The 17,774-nt window shown below is 41.5% G+C and overlaps 1 protein-coding gene across 1 annotated transcript; it reads right to left on the bottom strand.

The window, feature by feature from the left end:
* Positions 1 to 10,834: 10,834 nt before the first annotated feature.
* npm3 (nucleophosmin/nucleoplasmin, 3) lies at positions 10,835 to 17,240 on the bottom strand. The gene is made up of 5 exons (XM_033613287.2): positions 17,057 to 17,240; positions 16,802 to 16,887; positions 16,503 to 16,622; positions 16,337 to 16,430; positions 10,835 to 11,526 (listed from the first exon to the last, which is right to left on the bottom strand). Exons 1-5 carry the CDS (start codon positions 17,127 to 17,129, stop codon positions 11,408 to 11,410), a joined length of 492 nt encoding a protein of 163 aa, XP_033469178.1. The 5' UTR covers positions 17,130 to 17,240; the 3' UTR covers positions 10,835 to 11,407.
* Between the last annotated feature and the right edge of the window lie 534 nt (positions 17,241 to 17,774).

Raw genomic sequence — 17,774 nt, 5'->3', positions numbered from 1 at the left:
ATCTGATAAGGCCTTTGAAATCTGTGCCAAAACTCCAATCCAGGATAGCAGTGTGTATACACACACACACACACACACACACACACACACATACACACACACACACAGCACTAAAACATCAAAGACAAAGATCCGTGGCCAATGTTTATTGATCTCCAGGTCTATTTTTGCCGTTGGAAATCATTGTAACACAAACCAGTTTTCTGTCGGGTTTCAGCAGAGGGGAAACAGGCTACACAAAAACACAATGTATATACGTGAAATGAGCGGGAAGGGTGTGTGCAGGTGAGCTGCACCAGTTGGTATATGTGAATATGGCAGGCATTTCAGAGTCCCCCTGTGGAGAACAGCTGTATGCAGTTATTGACTGAGTATACAGAGGCGTGCTTCAGCCGTTGCCATAGTAACTTCAGACCACACTGGAGTGACACATGCAAGTGTCAGAGGTGGAAACTAATAAAATATCTTTACTCAAGTACTGCACTAATAATGTGGAGTTTATGGTTATTCCCTTTCCCACACATATACCACAAATTCCTCTTTTTTGTAAGTTATTGTACACTAAATTACATAGATGGACATATAGATATAGATAGCTACTTTATTGTTCCTAAATTGGGAAATTCCAGTGTTACGCAGATGGTTATTCAGGCACCGCATGGGAACAGTAAAGACAGTAAATATACATACCAACAGAAAACTATGGGATGTGGGATGATTGAAGGAATTTTTATTATTGTGTCATGTAAGCAGTTGTGCTCAGCCTGCATAAGCTTACAAGACACCATAAATTTGGAGCAAGCCAGGACCAGAGTCCAGCAAACATAAATTCTGACAGCGTTAAAAGGAAAGGAAATGGAATCATCAATCATCATTTTGGAAGACCAAGTTTGTGGATCACTCACAAAGGCATTTATCATGTGAAACTGAACAAAGAACTCAAGATAAATACTAATTAAACAAACTCTCTTGTCTTCTTGTCCAGGCACTAGCAACAAAGTTGGCACACTTAAATACATCAGAATTAAAAAAAACATTCTAGGTTTTGGTCATTTGAGCAGCAGAGAGTGTCAGGGTTTAAATGAGTCAAGATCATTATCTTCCTTAAGTCATCATAGTTTGTACAATATAGAATAAAAATGGGACTCACTTTCCACTTCACCCAAATCACACACTCATATATTCTGCTTTCTTCGTGATGTGGTTGAATCACTCAATCTCAATGGCCAGGGGAAGAATACCAGCTCTCAGCTGTGCAACTGGTCCAGCCATAGGGTCCAGATTTCTTTTTTGTCATTAGTTCAAGGTCCGCACAGTCTAATACAGTACAGGCCAAAAGTTTGGACACACCTTCTCATTCAATGCGTTTTCTTTATTTTCATGACTATTTACATTGTAGATTCTCTCTGAAGGCATCAAAACTATGAATGAACACATGTGGAGTTATGTACTTAACAAAAAAAGGTGAAATAACTGAAAACATGTTTTATATTCTAGTTTCTTCAAAATAGCCACCCTTTGCTCTGATTACTGCTTTGCACACACTTGGCATTCTCTCCATGAGCTTCAAGAGGTAGTCACCTGAAATGGTTTTCCAACAGTCTTGAAGGAGTTCCCAGAGGTGTTTAGCACTTGTTGGCCCCTTTGCCTTCACTCTGCGGTCCAGCTCACCTCAAACCATCTCGATTGGGTTCAGGTCCGGTGACTGTGGAGGCCAGGTCATCTGCCGCAGCACTCCATCACTCTCCTTCTTGGTCAAATAGCCCTTACACAGCCTGGAGGTGTGTTTGGGGTCATTGTCCTGTTGAAAAATAAATGATGGTCCAACTAAACGCAAACCGGATGGGATGGCATGTCGCTGCAGGATGCTGTGGTAGCCATGCTGGTTCAGTGTGCCTTCAATTTTGAATAAATCCCCAACAGTGTCACCAGCAAAACACCCCCACACCATCACACCTCCTCCTCCATGCTTCACTGTGGGAACCAGGCATGTGGAATCCATCCGTTCACCTTTTCTGCGTCTCACAAAGACACGGCGGTTGGAACCAAAGATCTCAGATTTGGACTCATCAGACCAAAGCACAGATTTCCACTGGTCTAATGTCCATTCCTTGTGTTTCTTGGCCCAAACAAATCTCTTCTGCTTGTTGCCTCTCCTTAACAGTGGTTTCCTAGCAGCTATTTGACCATGAAGGCCTGATTCACGCAGTCTCCTCTTAACAGTTGTTCTAGAGATGGGTCTGCTGCTAGAACTCTGTGTGGCATTCATCTGGTCTCTGATCTGAGCTGCTGTTAACTTGCCATTTCTGAGGCTGGTGACTCGGATGAACTTATCCTCAGAAGCAGAGGTGACTCTTGGTCTTCCTTTCCTGGGTCGGTCCTCATGTGTGCCAGTTTTGTTGTAGCGCTTGATGGTTTTTGCGACTCCACTTGGGGACACATTTAAAGTTTTTGCAATTTTCCAGACTGACTGACCTTCATTTCTTAAAGTAATGATGGCCACTCGTTTTTCTTTAGTTAGCTGATTGGTTCTTGCCATAATATGAATTTTAACAGTTGTCCAATAGGGCTGTCGGCTGTGTATTAACCTGATTTCTGCACAACACAACTGATGGTCCCAACCCCATTGATAAAGCAAGAAATTCCACTAATTAACCCTGATAAGGCACACCTGTGAAGTGGAAACCATTTCAGGTGACTACCTCTTGAAGCTCATGGAGAGAATGCCAAGAGTGTGCAAAGCAGTAATCAGAGCAAAGGGTGGCTATTTTGAAGAAACTAGAATATAAAACATGTTTTCAGTTATTTCCCCTTTTTTTGTTAAGTACATAACTCCACATGTGTTCATTCATAGTTTTGATGCCTTCAGTGAGAATCTACAATGTAAATAGTCATGAAAATAAAGAAAACGCATTGAATGAGAAGGTGTGTCCAAACTTTTGGCCTGTACTGTATATTCAGCCTCATACTTGTTTTTGGCCATGGCTTCAAGCTAGTTTACTATCTGTCAAGTAGCTGTCCATTATTGACTCACTCTACAGCAGGAGAGGGCACTTCAAAATATAAACTCCGCGCCAGAAGTTCAATGCACTTCAATGTTATTTACAAAATTTGACACATTCGTGATTCACTTGCTGTCCATTGAGACAAACCAAACCACTTTTGGGCCGGGACCCACCAGTTGGGAACTACGGAAGCGTATTGCATTCACTTGACAAATAAAAAAAGCCCTGTTTTTCTGAGTAATTTTTTCTGTTTTTCTGAGTAATTTATTTATTTTTCTGTTTTTTGGTGTAATTTTTTCTGTTTTTCTGAGTAATGTATTTATTTTTCTGGTTTTTTGTGTCATTTTTTCTATTTTTCTGAGTAATTTATTTATTTTTCAGTTTTTTTGGTGTCATTTTTTCTATTGTTCTGAGTAATTATTTTTCTGTTTTTTGGTGTAATTTTTTCTGTTTTTCTGAGTATTTTTTTCTGTTTTTCGTGGTATTTTTTTTTCCTGAACGAGGAGACGAGATCCTTCAAAATCTCGCGAGAAGCTCCCACCTGGCAACTGCAAGTGACCCCTGCATCCATGGTGACTCCTGCTCATGGATGTATTTTGCATCCGTGCTCCTGCTCCTAGACAGTTTCAGCTACAGGATCAATAAGGGTAAGGCACGTAATTAGTTACACACAGGGTATGATAATCTAGCTATGTTTTCGACTGCATCCTTCTAGTGTAGGCCTATCGCTCAATGTTAGGTTAGTAACAGGTTACAACGTTAGCTGACAAATTTGTGATGAATAACAATGTCCAGCATGATGGAAAAAACTGTTAGCTTTACCTTACCTGACAACTGAAATCATGCCCATACACGTTTGTCAGCTAACGTTGTTACAACCTGTTACTGGACACACATTTCTAAGAACTGACCTGTGCTGTCTGCTCATGATGACGCGATGATGACGACGAGTCAGCAAACAGGAAGTTGTCCCAGCCAGGTAATTACCACCAAAAACCCGCCTGTATCACTTCTCAGTTTGACACATACACTTCGGAAGTGGCACTTTTCAAAAGAAGTGCAGGTATGTCCACGTGTCGGTTAGTTAGACTACTTCTGCTTCAGTTTTCTGCCTCGTTTAGAGGATATTTCGTCACATTGGGAAAATAAAACCGACAGAAAGTGAACACAAGTTGAATGTAGTCGACCTGACGCGGCAGGAAACAGATACAGAAACAGTCAAAACTCCCAGTTAGCTGACTCTTCTGTTTCATTGGTATGTTTGAAGTGACTGTACTTTCCAAAATCATCTGCATTACTGGTTTACTTGAACTGACTGGAGAGACTACAACATGTGTGAATGATTTGGGTAGATGTACAATAAATAAAATTAGACAAAGGTTTACTGCTAAGTGGGTTATCACTTAGCTGGGCTACAAAGAATTTGTTTTGGGGTTTGGTGCATTTAATGAACATATTAAGAGGAAATAAAAATAAAGGCAAAGTACTGCAAAAGTAAAAAACATAAATAGGCTATATAATTAAAACATCAGCCCACAATAAAAATAAGAAAAAGTTACTATAAAAATACTATAATATGTACACTGTAACTATCTCAGAATGAGCGAGTTGAACAGCTTCAACTCGATCATGGGATATGTAAAAGATCACAATATAAAGAACAGTGTCAACGCATGTTCAAGCGCTAAGTATTATTAAAGTAGCCTAACTTGCGTGTTAAAATGTTGAGCTGCTTAACCTCCTGGACCTTCAGTTCTCATATGAGGACATCACATTTTAGGTTTACTTGATCCTTAAGCGGGATTTATACCTGTGCTGTGCAGCAGACCCTACACCATTGTGAGCCTTTATACTTGTGCAGTGGTGTGTCTGTGTCACTCTGCAGTTACACCACCAAAACACTGGTTAGCAGCATGGTTTCTGTGAAGTGCTGTAAAGTTTAGTTAATTCCAAATACACCCAAAACATACTTTAAACATGGCTTAATAGAGACAGTTTAAAACACAAGTACACAAATTGGCTTCACTATAACTCACAGCATTCACAAACAAATATTTGTCTTTATTTGGACATGTTTTCCTCACAAATACAACATGCTAACGTTATTAGCACGAGCTTATGGCATTTTACACTGTATAAATTAGCTTAGCAGCAGGCGATCTTTTCTTCTTCTTATATAAAACCAGGGACGGTACATGATCTGGCTCCATTACAACTCAAAACTTAGATCTGTTGTCCTCATCCGTGGACATTTTTTTGTGCCATCTAGTGGTAGTAAGAGCACAATACACTAATCCATGTAAAAACAATGTAAGTATCATTGACAATGTTGAGTTTTTTACTTAGTGGGTCCCATGATCCCAAGTAGGTAGGACAAATTAAAAATGCAAATCAAACAAAAACTCAGGTCTCAAGAGGTTAGGAAAGCAAAATAAAATGATTCATGGGTGCAATGTGTCCAAAAAATAATGACAGTGACTGAAAGTTTGCAAGCTACATATAAGGAGATTTCAAAGTCTAGAAAGGGATGATGCAGTTTCTTAAATTTGTCAGCAGAACCACACTGTATAAGCCTGAGCAATAACTGCATGCATTTGGTAGGTTGTGGGTCACACTATTAGCAATAACATAAATAAGTTCCAATCTTGTAATTAGCTTCTTTAAGAGGACTTATTATCTTCTGAGAGGTCCAATGTGGCCGTCGAAGGATCAGGTTCTAATACCCGCCTGTAAACATCGGATAGAGTTTGGAAAATAGATTTCCAGCCAGAGTGTGTGTCTCAGAGTAGCAGGAAGCTGCCTTCAACTGTCACAAATAGCATTAGAGTATATTTTGGCAAGTGTTACTTTGGAATAATAAAGACAGTGTAGCACCTTATACTGTATTAGCCCATGCCAAATGTATATTGATGCTGTATGTCTATTCTTCAAGGCATCTTTGTTCGTAGTAATGCTATATGTCATGGTAAAAAGCAAAACCGATTGTGTAATATTAGTCACTAAAATTACAGGAATGTTTACCTACTTTAAGTCTTTACCAGGTGATCCCTATGGTGGGCAAGCAAAGCTGAAAGTCTGTTTAGAAAGTCAGACATGAACTAAATCAACTGGCATATGTTATGCCAGTGTCCCAAATAACATACCATAGCAAACAGATATCACACTGAGGCAGATATCCCTTCTTACCTATCTCCCTATAGTGGACCAACAATGAATGTGGACTGCTTTGACATTTACTAGATAACTGAAACTGTTAATCAGTTTTACAGACTGTTGAAGTATCCTACTGCCTAATGCCACCCCTGGCCCTGGTCAGAGAATCGGAGGACAGCTGCAGGTGGACAGATGACAGGCCCCTGGCAACCAGGGCACATATTTGGATGGATTCACGCAGTCGGTGTGAACAGGAAGTGGTTTGAACTCTGATATGTTGTTTACGAGTGTGTGCGTTTGTGTGTTTAAGAGCGGGCAGTATTACACTTGAGAGCAGCTGCTGTACTTTGAGAAACCATACGACTCTTTCTTCCACTGGCGAACTACGAACGTCATTGAACGTCACTTCAGGTCTTTGAGCACCTTGATCATGTACGCCAGCCGCAATGCTGCATCATCTTATCTCTCATCAAAGCTTTTCTGTTCTTTAATGAGCTAAAAATGAGTGATTCAGCATCAGCCACATAAGTGATGAGTCAACCTCTGGCATGAAGTTGAAGTTGTATTCTTTTGTAGTGACTTGATTACTCTGACTGTACTTTATGGTACTTTCCAGTCATCAGTCATTCCTATTGAAATCAGTAATCCATATACTCTATGCTGATCTTTAATGCTCCCATAGATCAGCATTTCTAAGCCCTCTCCTAATGCTCTGAAATTAATGAGGCCATCTTTTTGTCTTTTTTTTTTTTTTAAATCTGTGTGCCCCAAAAGTGCTGTGGTAAACAGTACATCCTAATCATATGGTTGATGGATAGACTTATTATATTCCACAAGCTATTTTTGGAGAATGGTGCCTTTTAATGCTAATTTAGAGCTGTGAGAAGGTCAGGTCCTTGCTTTCATATGGACAGAGAAATAGGAAGTTTAAGTGTAAAGTGAAATTCATAATTCAAAGTTGAGGAAAAAGAGTATCCACGAAAAGAAAGCCTGACCTAAAGGTAAGTTCAGGTACACAGGAATTTGATGTAGGGTGAATTTTTCCCTCAAGACATTTGATTTAGCAGTGAGTGATGCCTCATTTTCAGTGACACGTCTTCACATACTTCACCGAGTTAACTGCCAGATTGTTGCTGCCTATGCTACAGACACAAGCACTGCTCTGGACGCCGCTTTAACCTCTACATCGAGGGTGAAGACTTAATGCATCACCACACAGACGCTGGACCATAAAACCTTTATATCCAATAAAAGGGGTGTAAAGGTTCACAAAACTCCCACTCAGCACGCACCAAGTTGGATGTGGTTTATGAGTCAGAAAATAAGAAACAGCAGCACCTGCTCCGCGTCAAGGTGACATTAACTGGTCGGAGGACTGTAACACATCGATTTTCCATCAGTCACATGACCCGTTTGAGGGCAACTCGTCTTGTTTCTTACCTTTGAATCATCACCTTCCCCTCTCAGAAAAAAGGAAACGGCATCACTTTCACAATGACGGCAACCACCTGGGATAGTGCAGGGTAACAGCTTGAGTATGAATAATGCTAAATCATCTATTTAATCTTCCTCTGATTAAAGCGTCCCTGCACCTTCTCGTGTTCGCGCCTCCCCCTCAATCCTGTCTCCTCATTAACAGAAAGCTGCCATCAAGGGCATCACACAGGTGGTCATTTCTCATGTTGCCATGGCAGCACCTGGCATGACTTAGTTGTTTTGACTAAACTTGTCTCATGGACATCTGGTGCTCAGCGGCGGGGCTTGTTTAGCAGTCTCTCCCTCAACTTTTTCCTCTTCTGTCCCACTGTGCCACAGACATGCTGCCCGTCATCACGCAGACATGGAGAGGAGGGATTTCATGCAGGTGAGCATTTACTCAAGTATTCTACTTAAGTACCAATCAGAGGTACTTTACTTAAGTATTTCTGTTTTATGCAACTTAATACCTCTACTCCACCAAATCTCAAAGATGAATATTGTGCCTTTTACTCCACTACATTTGTCTGACAGCTTTACTTTTCAGGTTTCAATTTTCCATACCCTTTCTGTCCATTGAAAACCACCTATCTCCAAATTTATTGACTTTGAATTCAAACATTTCTGCTAAACTAAAGGATGAAATGTTCCTTTATGTGTTGAGAAAATTCTACTACTTCTTAAAGGATAACTTAAGTATTTTTCAACCTGGGCCCTATTTCCCGATGTGTATATGTGCGTATGATTCATAGGTACAACTCGTTCTAAAATTGGTGCAGTATTGAGGGAGGTGGATGCAGCTGGGTTCCGCGAAACAAGCTAAAATGGTAACGGGGCAAATGCGTCCCGTATAAGTTTGCGCATTAAAAGTGCTTTTTTTCGCCACTGACCGGTTCAGATCGCCAGTGTTATCTCTGTAAATAACATAGTAAACTTTTCCCTTACCTCTGGGCTGTGTGTGACGTCATCTCGTGAGAGCTTTGCTCCACTGTGTCTGTAGTTCTCTCTACTCGTGGGGCAGCCGTTTTCTTGAGGAATGAGGAAGATCTGTCTTTGTACTTGTCTAGCTCTATAGCTTCATAACAAGAATTAGAGTTAAGGAGCTCCATTGCATCTCAGTGTGAAGTGTCTCCTTCAACCAGGAGCTCTAATGAGAAATCTGCAGATGAACCAGTTACATAATCTACTACTCTTGGTTTGTTGTTTACAGCTGCCTTACAAAGATCATGTTTACATGAGGGTGTTTGTACAGTGCAGATGAGATCTCAATGTATATGTCTAAGATGAGAAATTGTAACCTAACACAACCACATCTGCCTTTATGAATCTTTAACTGATATCAGGCTATTTGCAGTCACCCTTTAGCCACTCCGATGAGCTAACCTCTGTTAATACTTTACTCTCAGCTCGGTCAGTAATTTTACAAAGCAGCAGCTGACTCAGGGAGCAGTGCTTTCCGGGCAAATATTTGTGTTTATTCATAAGTCTAGCTCTCTGCACATGGTTCTGTTTTGTAGTTTTTCTATTGCTTATTGTTCTTCTTTTGAGCCTGATGACCCATCTAATGGAATTCAGCACTGCAACCAGTCCAGGTTGGAAAAGTCTACTCAAGTTACCCCTTAAAGGGTTACTCAGGTATTTTTTAGCCGCGGCCCTGTTTTCCCATGTTTTTGTGTCTAAGTGAGTAATGGCTGCAACAGTTTTTGAAAATGGGTCTACAGTCTGTGTTAGAAGAATATATCCAGGATGTCAAACTGACTCAGCAGCAACAACAGGTTAAAAAGACAAAGATAGTTAGAAGCTAAAGCCGAACTATAGGCTACAGATCACAGCGTAAAAGTGAACCACCACATCACTGCTGATCGCCACAGAAGACAATGAATATAAAGGGAAACTTTGCTGACATCGAGCCAGCTGTGTGGCATCACAGTGTGTGCGGATGAACCGTGTTTGGGTTCACCACTGTACCACTGCCAGCACCCAGACCTCCACCACCAGACGGGCAGGGATCTCCAGGGAAAAAACAACAATCATCTGCACACACTCTGATGACACACAGCTGGTTGAATATCAGCAAAGTTTCCCTGCTTTCCTTCACTGGTTCCTGTACAGCAGGGTCGGTCTGTCGGTCGGTTTTTTCACTGTTAAAATCTTTAAAAAGCAAAAGCAGCATGTGTATACATTCAGTAAGCTATATCTTCAGTAGCTAGCTAGCTAACCCTACACTTTAAGGGTTTGATTGAGGTCTGGGTGCTGGCAGCAGCACAGGGGCGAAGCCAAACACCGTTCATCTGCACACACTGTGATGCCACACAGCTGGTTGAATATCAGCGAAGTTTCCCTTTATATTCATTGTCTTCTGTGGCAATCAGCAGTGATGTGGTGGTTCACTTTTACACTGTAATCTGTAGCCTATAGTTCGGCTTTAGCTTCTAACTATCTTTGTCTTTTTAACCTGTTGTTGCTGCTGAGTCAGTTTGACATCCTGGATATATCCTTCAAACACAGACTGTAGACCCCTCTGTCTGCTTCTCTCTGGAATCACTACTTCATTTTTCCAAAAATATATTTCTTCAGGGAGTGCAGTTAGTTACAGTGTGGGCTCCATCCTTACTCCGACAGCTTGTCAGACCATCACAAAGGGGCGGGGCTTAGTGAAATGTCAATTGCAATTTTTGGGGCTGTTTCTGGTTAAGAAAAAGGATCCTACTCTTTAACAAGGCCTGTGTCTCAATAATGTTGTTAGACACTTGTAATGATAATCTGAGCCTGTCAGTGGCAAAAACAAGCACTTTTAGAGGTAAAGTGATGGTGCACAAGGGTCCCCGAGTGGTTGAATTGCAGCCTGTATTTTGGCTGCTGGCAGCAGCCCTTTGGCTGTATACTCAACCACTTTCAAAAACTGTTGTCTCCATTTGTCACTTTGACACAAAAATAGTGTCCAAGTTGAAAAATACCCAACTTACCCATACACCTATTTTCTCAATGAGCTTCCATTTAGGTGATTTTGACTTTACTTGAAATCTACTTAAACACAATGCTGGCTTTTGTCTACATATGTCTAAATTATTATCTTCTCAATGTGTTGTGTTTCAAAGAAGCCACTGAACTTGAGTGACCATGTTGGTACATAAACTGTCTAAAAGTTACTATTTTATTCATGATTTCAAAGGGAAGACAAATGAAGACACAAACAAATGTTTTCTTGCATTCATTCTAAGTACAAAATCTTCACATTTCTGACATATCACATAGAAAACAGTATTTTTGGAACTACAAACATCTGGAAGTGGAGATACTCTTGTGCGCCGAGAACATGAAGTAAACTGTACGTGAGTCGTGTAATTGCACCATTCAGCTGGAATTATGATTAATCTGGAAACTTGTTTTGTCTGACAAGTACATACACACACTCAAACACACATACACAAAGGAGTTTACTTTTACAAGAGCAGTATCTATAAACAGTACAAGAATCCACTGGTGCAATAAATCCTTGTCAGTGGTGACTGTATCATATACAGTATAAAACACTGGGTAGCATTTATCAGGAAAAACAGTTCTTCTCTAAGTGAATGTCGGAGTCCGTCATGATGTCACTTCCTCCCACAGCGCTTTTACCTAACAGCTGCCACACTAAGCATTCACCTGGCTGTGTGGAAGAAGTGGTGACTCTGTAATATGCGTCAGTCCGGTACAAAAAAACGTATTTCCTAAAAACCAATCAGTGAGTGAGTGGAGCCTATCCAAAAACCAATCAGTGACCTCTCCGCCTACTGCTTCTGCTTCTTCTTCGCTGGTTTAATGGGGGTGATGTCTTCCTCCTCTTCCTCATCATCATCATCATCGTCGAAATCCTCATCAGACATGTCCGACTCTTCGACCTGTGAGGCTGCAAAAACACAGACGACCAAGTTAAAACATTTGAATTAAATGAATCCTGGTATTATATTTAATTATAAAGGTCAGAACATCAGTTTATTTAAACTGCCTTTATAATTGACCTCGTGCATAGTTAGTGATATGCAGCTGCACACCCTCATTACAACCAGTGATGAGAGCAAAAGGTGTCTAATTATAAAAGGATTGATAAATGTGCATGGCAGATTTTTAAATAACTTACAATGTACACATAAAACACTTACCAGAAATCGGATAAAAAGCGTCAAAGGTCTTGGATCTTAACAACAAAGAAATCTGACATTTGATGGTCCAAAGATGCATTTCACTTTTTCTAGGTGAGATTAAATTATAGAGAAACTGAATAAAGTAACTGAGTATTTCAGAATCATAAGAATGTTATCCAATTGTTGCCCAACTATTACAACATTATGCAGGGTTTGGATTGGATTACATTTTCGACATACACAGCAGCGTCAATGATCAACAGCTGCCCACTATTTTATTTTGTTTAACTGATTGGTAAATGGTAATGGACTAGCACTTTCTAGTCTTACGAACTATGAGTCACATTCACCCATTCACACACTGGTGGCCGAGGCTACCGTACAAGGTGCCACCAGCTTTAACACACAAACTGATGGAACAGCCGTCGGGAGCAACGTGGGGTTCAGTATCTTGCTCAAGGATACTTAGGCATGCAGACTGGAGAAGCAGGGGATCGAACACTCATCTTCCAATGAGTGGATGACCCGCTCTACCTCTGAGCCACAGCCACCAAATGATTTCAAAAAGGTCTAAATTGAGAAAAATAACTTAACCTAAGAAAAAAAACAACTACTAACTCGCATTTAAATACTGAAACCAGAGACTGATATTTTTGCTTAAAAATAACTTTTTATTTAATGATTTTAAATTTTTGTTGATGAGCTAATTCAACCTTTGAGCACTGCTAAGAAAAAACATCCTAAATATTTAATATTCACTTTTCTTTATTTTTTTTTTATCTGTTCCTCCAGGTTTGTTTTTATTCGTTATTATGTTTGTTTTGTTATTAAACTGTTTAATTAATTTAAATCATTATTTAACCAAATGTTAAACCTTTACATGTCAGTTTGTATCATATACCACTATTTGCATTTGTCGGGAAAAAAATATGTATAACTAGTGAAACATTTTCAACATACTAACAGGTAATGAGACTATTTTACTGTTACTATCTCAGTCTGGCGAGGGTCAATCATAACCCACAACACTGATTTGTTTTTTGTTTTTTTTGGTGCGATGTTAGATTTTTAAAAAGCCCTTTCATTTCCTCTCATGATCACAATATGTCATGCTACGCTCCCCCTGGTAAAATATAAATTTTTGATCAATTCCTCCAGGTTTTTTTTATTCTTTTTATTTAAATGTTTTTCTAAAGAACTAGCTATGTACACTTAGGACAAACTGTCCTCTATCAGTCACTGTCCTCCTGCAAGGCACGTCCCACAGCCTTTCCATGTGTGGTCCTTGCACAGGAACTTGCCACACTTGGCACAGACGTTGCGCACCCTGCTCTTCTTCATGCTCTCTGGGCACAATTCACAAGGTCGTCGTGTTGTCGACTTTGCTCCTGGAGACAGAGGAGGTGCCTCTGCAGAGGTTCTGGCCTCCTTGGCATCCTCGCTGTGCGCTTCCTTCCCCTCCACCATGGCTGCCTGGGCTGCTTGAACGAAAGCAGCGGCACTCGGCCCGCGGGGAATCCGCTCACGCTGGAGGATGCAAGGGATCACCAGCTCCTTCCCTAGCAGCTCCAGGAAGATGCGGCGGCGGTATTTCTTTTTGATTTCCCAGTTTGGGTGCAGGCAGGTCCACAGGACGTATGAGTTGTAAGTAGAAACATCCAGCATGTTGTAAAACAGCGTCAGGGGCCATCTGGAGCTCTTCCGACGGCAGCTGTAAGTGCCCACACACTGAGGGGGGGACAAGCGGAAAAATTGTTGCTCATCACAACCAAATTCATTCTTTAAGTAACGCCTTGACGTAACTGCGCTAAGTACTGAATAATAAAAGCCCTACATATATTTCAGGCACATACCTTGTCCAAGTTGTCCACGCCACCCTTGGACTTGTTGTAATCGAGAATGATCATTGGCTTCTTGTGGACCTCCTCGCTGATGGAGCCTTCTCTGTGCTTTGTAGACATCAGCACCACGTTTTTGCCTTTCTTGGGTACGTACGACACCACAGTGTGGGTCGCTGTGTGAGCAAAGATGCTGGAGAGCACTTCTCTGCCCGACACGTTGACAAGTTGGGGAGGGAGCTCAGGTTTCCCTTTGCGCACTGTGCCGACCATGGCCATTTTTCTTTTCAGGAGCTCCGTGCCAAGCTCGTAGCTGGTGAAAAAATTATCAATGGTGACAGTGCGTCCCTCCAGCCCCTGTGTCATCTGCAGCACCACTCTCTTCCCCTGGCCGACCTCTCTTGATGTCTCCTCCTTGCTTGTTGTCACTGAGCCGCTTTCGCCGGGTCAGTTTATCATCAAACCGGAGTTTTGTGGCAATTAGCTCAAATTTTTTGCGGGACATTGTACCACGAAACACCGGGCGGCCTATCAGCTCCTCCCACAAGCTGTGGGTGCTTTCTCCCCGGGAACGATACATCCCCGCCAGCAGCAGCAGGCCCAGGAAACCCCTCAGCTCCGTCTCAGTGATGTCTTTCCAATGATTTTCAGTCCGCTTGCCTTCCAGGTTGGTCATTTTGAGGATCAGCTGGATCATGTCATTCGTCAGAAATAAATCCAAGCAGGATTTCAGCTGGTCCGTTATGTTTCTCTTGGCATACTTTGTCAGCCCTGGGACAGGTTTTGTGGGAGCCTGCACATAACGATACATTTGCTCAGCAGAGGGTGACCACTTGATGCTCTTGTTCTTGGAGACCCATTCTGTCCTCTCAATTTCCATCAGGTTATCATCCTCATCCTCCATTTTATAATCTCCAGGAAAGCTGGAATATTCGTCCTCAGAGCTGTCTTTTTTTGGCGGTGGTACCCACTCCCCATCAGATGAGCAGACTGAATCAGAAACCTCATCTGGGGTATAGGAGGCTAAACAGTCCGGGCTTGAATTGCGGGAGCCACCGGCTGGAGTCACGGAGTGGGCCTGCCTCGGTTCGAGGGGCTTGGGTTCGGCGGCGGAGGCATCAGGGCCTAGAGCTGCCGAGCCGGGTTGGTTCCTGGAAGAGGCCGAAGGAGGAGCTGCCGAACGGGATCGGGAAATACGAAAGTAAAACTGATGTGCCTACATGATTGCTCTCACAGTTAAGAAATTAACATTCCTGGAGCTGGCCATATTTCAGTTTAGAGCGGCTGCACCTGCATACACAAGCTCATGTTCTATGCGGCATTATTTTGATTTTTTTGCACTTCGCAATTCGCCGTGCTGAAATTGTTGTGGGAGAGCCGATTATGTTGATGTTGGTCGACGGGGCATGAGTTCATGTTGATATCTGATTTTACGCGGAGGGGACTGAACTTCTCTTTGATCTGTTATATTGAAAGACATCTGAATCAGTGGAAATGAAAAAATGCTATGAGAATCATGTATGCACGTACATGCACAAATCAGAGCAATGAAAAAATGCCATGGGAATCACAGGCTCTCTGTTTCCCTGGCTTGTGTATAGGCATGCTTGTGCTTGCATGAACGTGCACCACTTTAACGTCATGGGGAACAGAACTGAGAATTGAATCAACTTCATTAACTTTTATTTCAAGGGAGAGAAAAAAAGTGGTTTTAATGGAACTCAATCTTCCAAATTTAAAGGGGATTCAACTGTTTTTTAAAATCACATTGTAGAAATTATATATTATATAGTATCATAAATACAATGCATTAGAAATCTAGACTTCAATAAAACAGCATAAACTGGTCATGAGGGCATAAACTAACTCAGGGGCTGTCCACACCAACATGGATATTTATAAAACCGTGACTCTTTGCTCACGGTTTGGCCTTTCATCCACACGTAACCGCAGTTTTGGGCCCCTGTAACTGGAGTTATTTGTCACCGGAGTCCAGGGTGATCTTTCTGGAAAAGTCCGGTGTCAGCAGTCATGTGTGGACAGGATAACCGCAGTTATTTTGTCTCGTCTCCATTGTATGACGTCACAATATGCGACGTAAACAGAAAACAGCTGTGTTATTACCCGATCCAGTGTGTGAGAGAGACGATTTGAGGATGGACCTAAACAAAATACTGCTGCTATTTAGCAGCATATCAGCACTTTGTGGCTGTATCATACAACTAACGCTACTCAACCACATCCGGCAAGAGAGGCGCAAGAGTGTGCTATTACGGAGACTGCTCCTGCTGCATAATAGTAATATAATAGTTGTTTTTCCGGTAACGACGTTTTACTGCCTTCTGATTGGCTACAATGGCCTTACAGTTAGGAGTTATATCGCCACCTACTGCTTTGGCATGTGTATTACATTGCTTGATAGTGGAATTTGTGGTGTCGTGTGGCCGGAGGTATTTTTATTACACCGCTCGTATGGACGCAGATTTTTTAAAAACTGGAGGCCAAAAAAGTTCAGTTTTAAAAATACCTGGTCTCGTGTGGACTAGGCCTCATTGTTTCAGCTCTAAAGCAGTGTACCCATGTTACTGTTTTTATTTTTTAAAGAATGTGAGTTATTGGTCTGATAAAAATGCTGAATGTCGTAGAGAACAACATTAACTATATTCTGATAAAACCTTACAGAGCACATACAGCAGATATATTCTCAGTGGGCCATTAGTTGTACTGAGGGGCTTACCTATGAGGTGTAACCCGCTGACAGTGACTGGTCCTGTCCCAGCCTTCAGCCGGATGGTCACTGGCGCCTTCAACTCAAACTCTCCGAGACTCACCTGAGATAAAGAAGGTAACGGTTGAGACACGTCTCTACCATGTGCACATAGAGAGAAGTCACTGTACTGTACCATGGGCAGACAGCTGGTGTGAAGGTTGGCGATGGGCACTGAAATAGTCTTTCCTTGGTGGTTCATGGCGGTTACCTCCACCACATTGCTCTCCTCTTTGCAGCCTTCTCCCAGACACACCTGCAGGAATCATAAGAATTCAGTCAGTTGACATTTTTCAAACCTGTATTACCTGATTTTACATATCACTATGGTGCAACAGCCTCAGATATTTAAATACACACTTTGATGTGAGTCCTGCGTTGAAGTGGTGCACCCAGTGAATGGGATTATACAAACTCTGCTGCAACTGTACATACTGTTCTAAGTTCAAGGAAGTGCTCCAGGTCCTCCTCTTCGTCTCCTTGGAAAGTGTAGAAAGGTACTTTAGAGGACAGCTCGCAGCCTGGAAGACACATCAAAACCAGCAGGATTTTAATGGCAGTTTTTTTTATTGCATGTAAATTTGTGCACTAAACATCAAAGCAGCTTCTTCACTGTCGACACACCACAGAGGAGACCCACGTGTGCGCCACCTGAGGTGAACTGATAAACTGTGTTTCAATGGTTCTTACTGAACAGGAAGCTCTCCAACTTGGATTGACCGACCGGTCCGATGTCCGAGCTCTCCTCGTCGTGATAAGACATCTCGTCAAAGCTGTGAAGTTGGGTTTGCTGTTAAGACTTTATAGAGAAATTAGCCCTCCTCGAAAAACAACAAGCGCGTCGCAAACTGTACAGCATGCAGGTGATGTCATCAGTGTGCGCCTTTTCCCGGGTGATGTGTTTTTTTCTTTTTTCAGAGATGTTATAAATTAAATAATTTATTTTTTTTAACATTTATATATAGCATGTAAATAAACAAATAACAAAGGTCATTTAAACTAAATAAATATACTAATAAAAAATAGAAAAACTGCTACGTCCATTTTTTTTTAAATGCGTAGCTGCCGAAGGAACCAAAACATGTATTTTAACACGCAAAAAGTCTGAAATTATACATCATTAACAATTGCTTTTCTACATTTATAAACACGTCTTTAGCTCACACACTTCCCACACAAAATACATAACTGATATGAGTGTATAATGCCATTTCCCATGTGTCAAGGGCTTGTTTCAGGCATAATGCAACACTACAAATCAAAGCTTGTAAACGTTCATGACCACAACACTATCAGTTATGCTAACAGTGCCAAACCTGTTTGAGTACTGACATAATCTTCCTTTTATTTGTCACAACAGGAACACTTGTCTCAGGACAGGGATGAAAGACCTGCAAGTTTCAGTTAA

The sequence above is a fragment of the Epinephelus lanceolatus genome, chromosome 17 (genome assembly GCF_041903045.1).
Source record: "Epinephelus lanceolatus isolate andai-2023 chromosome 17, ASM4190304v1, whole genome shotgun sequence".
Taxonomy (NCBI): domain Eukaryota; kingdom Metazoa; phylum Chordata; class Actinopteri; order Perciformes; family Serranidae; genus Epinephelus; species Epinephelus lanceolatus.
This window is presented reverse-complemented; position numbering and strand designations above follow the sequence as displayed.

What these genes read in the sequence shown, in the direction of transcription:
- npm3 (XM_033613287.2), bottom strand. Translation starts at nt 17,129, where the DNA reads ATGTCTTATCACGACGAGGAGAGCTCGGACATCGGACCGGTCGGTCAA. An exon ending in ACTTCCTTGAACTTAGAACA is followed by an intron (nt 16,623 to 16,801) that starts GTATGTACAGTT and finishes TGATTCCTGCAG; the next exon opens with GTGTGTCTGGGAGAAGGCTG. An exon ending in CAGCGGGTTACACCTCATAG is followed by an intron (nt 11,527 to 16,336) that starts GTAAGCCCCTCA and finishes GTGTTTTTGCAG; the next exon opens with CCTCACAGGTCGAAGAGTCG.